The sequence below is a fragment of the Symphalangus syndactylus genome, chromosome 11, assembly GCF_028878055.3.
Source record: "Symphalangus syndactylus isolate Jambi chromosome 11, NHGRI_mSymSyn1-v2.1_pri, whole genome shotgun sequence".
Lineage (NCBI taxonomy): Eukaryota > Metazoa > Chordata > Mammalia > Primates > Hylobatidae > Symphalangus > Symphalangus syndactylus.
In genome coordinates, this window is record NC_072433.2 from 118942141 (window position 1) to 118948140 (window position 6000).

The window sequence follows — 6000 nt, forward strand, 5'->3', positions numbered from 1 at the left end:
ATAGTGCTAGTTCTCAATGGTTTTAGAGCCATTTTCCTCTTTTTCAAGAGTTAAAGACAGACAAAAACAATTTCACTGTGGTTTTGAGTCTTTTGACAGAAGTGTACAGAGTGCCACAGAACTACCAGGATAGAACAAGTCACCTAGAAAAAGAGAAGTCAGAAGAGGCTTCCCAGGATAAATGGCTCCTGAATTTATTTTTGAAAAAGTTAATAAGGCAAAGAAGGGAGAGGAAGGAGAGAAAAGCATTTCCTGACCACCTCCCATGTTCTTTTGCACTGCATTCTAGGAAATATTCCTCTAGTCTATTTTTCTAGCTCACTAATTTTAGTTGAATTAATTCTAATATTAGACTGTTTGGTTAAGTTTTAATTTGATAATATTTTTAGTACCCAGAGACTACAATTTTTTTCATAGCAGCCTGCTATATTATGGATTCAGTGGCCTCTTGTATCTACAGATATTTAGTTTTGTGCCATTTCCTCAAATGTTAGTTCTGTTTGTTGCATTTGTTGCCTCTTTTCCATGGAACTGGTTTTCTTCAAAAGTTTGGATATTCCTGGTTGCCTTATTTGTGTCTCTGAGAATCTGTTTATGTGGCAGTAAGTAAAAATTCTGAAATAGTGGCTTGCTTCTGGAGATTTTGGAAGAGTGATAAGACATTCTGGGAACTTGTGTTCTAGGTGGGGATGTCCTGTATTTTTTAGGTACTGTAGGTGACATGGGGGCACTGCCCTAACTGTCTGGCCAGTATCCACACTGGAAGTCTGCTGTATCAGAAGTCTCACGGTTCAGAGAGCCATACTAACTTTATAATGGAGTTAACAAACATATGAATTGACTACCTCTTTTACTTTTTTCTTCCTCTGCTATCCTTGTGACAATATGGAGTTACTTCAGACTCTCCTCTGTTTATCAACTCAGCCCCAACATTGACCCTTAAAAGCCAGCCCCCAAATAGTTCACTTTGCTTGGGAGTAATTATCAGGGTTTTCTCCTGGCAGCAGGCACTGGTAACTGCCAGAGTTTCCAATATAAGAAGGGGATTATGAAAAAGGGACCAGATATTTCAAATGTAGTTCTTAATCCATCACCTTGACAATCCTTTCAAGTTTTGTTTGTTTTTTGTTTTTTTTTGTTTTTTGTGTGACAAAGTCTTGCTCTTGTCCCCTAGGCTGGAGTGTAACGGCACAATCCTGGCTCACTGCAAACTCCGCCTCCCGGGTTCAAGCGATTCTCTTGTCTCAGCCTCCCGAGTAGCTGGGATTACAGCTGCCTGCCACCATGCCTGGCTAAATTTTGTATTTTTAGTAGAGACGGGGTTTCACCATGTTGGCCAGGCTGGTCTCGAACGCCTGACCTCAAGTCATCCGCCTGCCTTGGCCTCTCAAAGTGCTGGGATTACAGGCATGAGCCACCGTGCCCGGCCAAGATCTCTTCTATTACAGTCTTTTACTTTACTGATCAAGGGTTTAGAGTATTTCCAGGCTACTTTTACCTCTGCAGTGGTTTTTTTTCCTGCTCTTGATATGTTCGTTAATCTTGTCTCATTTGCTTTTAAGAATTTCTCTGTATTTCTGATGTGCTGGTGGCATCCCTGTTTTCAAAATAACTTTGATTATACCAATATGTAGATGGCTCACAAATTTCTATCTCCAGCCCTCCATATCCAGCTATCTGGTTGATATTGCTACTTAGTTATCTTAAATGCACTCATAACTTAATATACTAAAAACTGAATTTCTAGTCTTTTCTTCAAACCAGTTTTTCTTTCAGTGAATGACACTACCTTGTATCCAGTTATACAAGCCAGAAACAGTAGTCATCTTTGACATCTCCATCTCCTTCACTCTTCATTTGCCAAATCCTCTCATTACCTAAAATAGCCATCACATCATATCAGCACCCTTCTTTCCATCTCCAATGTCATCACCCTAGTAGAAAGTGCCATTATTTCTCCCCTAAACTACTTGAACTGCCTGTTAACTGCACTCCTGATTCTTTCCAGTCCTTCTTCCACATTGCAGCTAAAGTGATCATATCATTCTCTATTAAAATGACTTCAATGAGTTTTTGCTGCTCCAAATACAAACATCAATATTTTGATATGGACTACAAGGCTATGCAGGGCCTCAAACTGGTTGTCGTCTACTCCCTTACACTCACATTTCCTCCTACTCTCTGTACTGAAGTCATACTGGCCTTCTTCAGTTACTCAATACATAATGCTCAGTCCCATGTCAGAGCTTCCCTCTGCCTGAATTTCTCTTTACTCATCTCTGCATAGTTAATTTCTACTCTCCTTCAGATCTTGATTCAATTACCATTCCCTCATGGAAGTCTTCCCTACTTTCTCTAGGTAAACTCAATTAATCACACTCAAGTCCATCTCTTTTATAGTACTTATCACAAGTAATTTCACATTTACTGGCATGTGCTTAAAGGCTTTAAGGATGAGATCTATAGCACAGTCAGAAGGATTCACTTTGGAGTAGGGAAAAGACACCTCTTCCACTGAGATGGGAAGATGGGAAGAGATACAGATGGATGCTTAAGTTTGGAGGAAAAACAGAAAGCTGAGGGAGTTCACATTTGACAGTCTTACCTGATACTAATTCACTATTTGATGAACTACTGTCAACCTGGAGGTCATCAGTAACTGATTCCTAAGTGAAACAAGAATTAAAGCTATAGCAAAATTATGAGATTGACCATTTCTATATTATAATCTTATACAGATTTACTTTAGAAAAACGAAAACGTCAACTTTGTATATGTTTCATATATATAATACATTCATTCAGTTTATTGTTCAGATGTAATCTGATATTTAATATTAAACCTAAAAATAAATATTAAAATATAATATGAATATATCTTGTAATCAACAATATGCTAGTCAACTAACTACTGTGGGATGACAGCAAATAGAAGATAGAGGTGAATATTTTTCTGGTTCCCTAGTGGGGAGGGGCTTTTTTTCCATCTATAGAGGCAAATATATAAATCAAAAGAAAAGACTAGAAAGTCTAAAATACTAGAAACAAAATTAAAGGCAAGTAAACAAATATGGAAACATTGGTTATATAGGTATGTACAAAAGTATAGCTATCTTTTATATTTAATAGACATTTCACAAAAAAGTACAAATGGCCAATAATTTGAGAAAAAAAAGTATCGACTTCCCCAGCATACAAAGAAATTAAAAGTAAAAAACATGCTACTTTTCATCTATCTATCTATTTCATATATATACACACACATATATATAAAAGTTTCAGATAAGATGGTGCTGATTTATCAACACGAAAAAAAACTTGAAACATGATCCAACCTGTGATCCACTGCAAAGTATTTATCTTAGGGTAACAATGTGAGGTACACAAAAAACTTCTGTAACAGAATGTCTATGGATATAAATAACAGCAAAACCTAGGAAACAATCTCAATTTCCGAACCACAGGGAAACAGTAATACAAATTACAGTATATCTATCTACAAGACAAAACACTATGAAGACACTAAAACTCATATTTTTGAAGACTAATGTATGGGAATATACAATAAGACAACCTGTAATTTTTTTAAAAGCACAGGAAAAAAGGAGCAGAAATATATAAAAATTTTAAGAAACTTTCAAAACACTATTTTTTCGTAGTATAAATACTCTACAAGGACTACTTTACACTGTTAAAATATGGGATAAAAGCCTTTTAAAAAAATGTCTTGTGTTGAAATTGCCTTCCCCCAAAAACATGTTATAAAGGAATATTAAGTTAAAAAAAATAGAACTTGGCCAGGTGTGATGGCTCATGCCTATAATCCCAGCACTCTGGGAGGCCGTGGCAGGCGGATCACTTGAGGTTAGGAGTTTGAGACCAGCCTGGCCAACCTGGAGAAACCCCCTCTATACCAAAATTAGCTGGGTGGTGGTACACGCCTGTAATCACAGCTACTCAGGAGGTTGGGGCAGGAGAATCGCTTGAACCCGAGAGGCAGAAGCTGCAGTCAGTGAGCCAAGACTGTGCCACTGCACTCCAGCCTGGGTGACAGAGCAAGACTCTGTCTCCAAAAAAAAAAAAAAAAAGGAACTTGACTATGAAGTTTAATGTTAATGTCAGATGAGTCACAAGCAATTTTTAAAATCTGAGTGTCCCTAAATTAGTGCTGTACAGCTTTAAAATATAGTACAGAATTCATATTAAATACAGCACATCAAGAAGTTATAAAATATTCTAATGAATAAACATTAGAATGCTCTGTAACATATTAAACGCTTAGTAATGAATGTTTCCAGTTGTTAATGGAAAACATGAAAAAAGGAGTTATTAAGTAACATTTTGTATTTGTCATACAGAAAATTCACCAATCACGGACGTTTCTCCAAAAATGTGTCAAGGCAAAGCGAAAAACAAAAATGCATGACTATGAATCTACCCAAGTCAGAAATTCAAGGCCCTGTCTAAAGACACATCAGTGTTTATAAAAATCCTGGCGAGCTATGTAACATCTACAGAACAAAGCCCATTTTATTCTTTCACCCGGAGGTACATCAGGTACTGATTAGTCTCTACACTAAGTGTATCCAAGGACTAAAAGAGAAACATACATACACTCAACGGTGCAATCTTCTCATGCTGGGGGTCTTCGCTAAACCTATTTTCTTGCAGGCTTTTCTCTCCTGTAACTCCTAAGCGATGGCTAACAAACAGACAACACAATTAGTTTGCACCATCTGGATTTGGCTCTCCACGTCTGTTCAGACTCTTTAGAATCTGAAAGGCTCTTTAGGGACATCTTTAGGAAGAAGTAAGGACCAGAGTGGTGACTTGCACCAAAAGCCAAATGCAGTGACACAATCGTATAGCTCACCAACCAATTTATCTCACTTCCTTTTACGTAAATTGGCAAGCCTTCCTCTTTTTAAAAATAAATCTTCCTGAAGTCAAATTTTGGGGTTCATGTTCTGAGAAGAGCAAAATCAGAGTACTGTATTTGTTTTGTTCATTGATTGTTAGAATAAAAGGCTACTAGCAGAAAATTCAGCTTGAAGTTAGTTCTGAGGCGGCCAGCTAGGATGGGGCTGTTACTCGAGGCTACATACCTAGGCGGCCCAGAGCCGCTACCTCCCTGCCTGCTCCGCTCTGCTTTCTCTGCAATCTTCGACAAGCCGTGCGCTTTGCCTTTTCTCTTCGAACCTGAGAGAGGGCGGCACGTTTCAGGGCAAGAAACCCTGGGCCCAAGGCCTAGCACCCCCGCCCGCCCTCGGTCCCGTCCCGCAGGCAGCTCGGCTGAGCTTATGGTGGGCCAGCCTTGAGCCTGTACCTGGCGGGGCCTCCGCCTTCGCCGGAGAGCCTAGGTCTGGCGTCGGGGTGAGATTGAGCCTCTGACCCTCCCGCTTTTTGCGGGTATAGACCCGTAGCGGCCACATTGCTATCCCACCCTACCCTCAGGCCTCGGGTGCCTCTGGACCCTCGATGGCCTGCCTTCCTGAGGATCAGGGCTAAGTCGCAGGGAGTCAGCGTCCAGGCGAGGCCCGCGGAGCAGCCCCACAGCAACTAACTCAGCGAAAGCAAAAGCACCAGAACTGGAGCGGCCGGGCGTCGCTCCCGCGTTTTTATCTCTGTGAGGCCGCGCAGAGGCTTCTGGGAAAACGGAGGAACGCCGCAGCCGTCCAGCCCTCCAGTAAGGGCCCAGTGGTTACTGGGCCGCTGGCGCAGGCTCCCTCAACTCCAGCGAAACCAGAGTTTTTTGGAAAAAAATTTTTTCTCGTCCAGAAAAAGGTTTAATTCAGCCCCTCCTCCTCCGTCTGAGCACTTAGGTTTCCCCTGTGGCTGCATGCTTAATTCAACTGGGCATGCAGGAGTAAAGGCGTTCCCTCCTTTGGGTGGGCCCAACACTTCCTCTGAGCGAGCTCTCCCTATCAGCACTGCATAAGGCCTTAGTAATGGAGTTTTAGGCCACCAGCACAGGCAGTCTTGTGAGGGGCTGGCCTCAGTG

At 40.8% G+C, this 6000-nt stretch overlaps 1 protein-coding gene across 2 annotated transcripts in view; it reads right to left on the reverse strand.

The window, feature by feature from the left end:
- The window catches only part of MEIKIN (meiotic kinetochore factor), a 147955-nt gene extending 142265 nt beyond the window's left edge, over positions 1-5690 (reverse strand). For both annotated transcript variants that reach the window (XM_055299352.2, XM_055299351.2), the window contains exons 1-4: positions 5326-5690; positions 5105-5198; positions 4614-4701; positions 2606-2666 (exon numbers count right to left, since the gene is read on the reverse strand). In XM_055299352.2, coding sequence (XP_055155327.1) covers positions 2606-2666; positions 4614-4701; positions 5105-5198; positions 5326-5431 — 349 coding nt within the window. In that variant the 5' untranslated portion in view covers positions 5432-5690. The remainder of the gene's footprint in view (positions 1-2605; positions 2667-4613; positions 4702-5104; positions 5199-5325) is intronic.
- Positions 5691-6000: the final 310 nt, after the last annotated feature.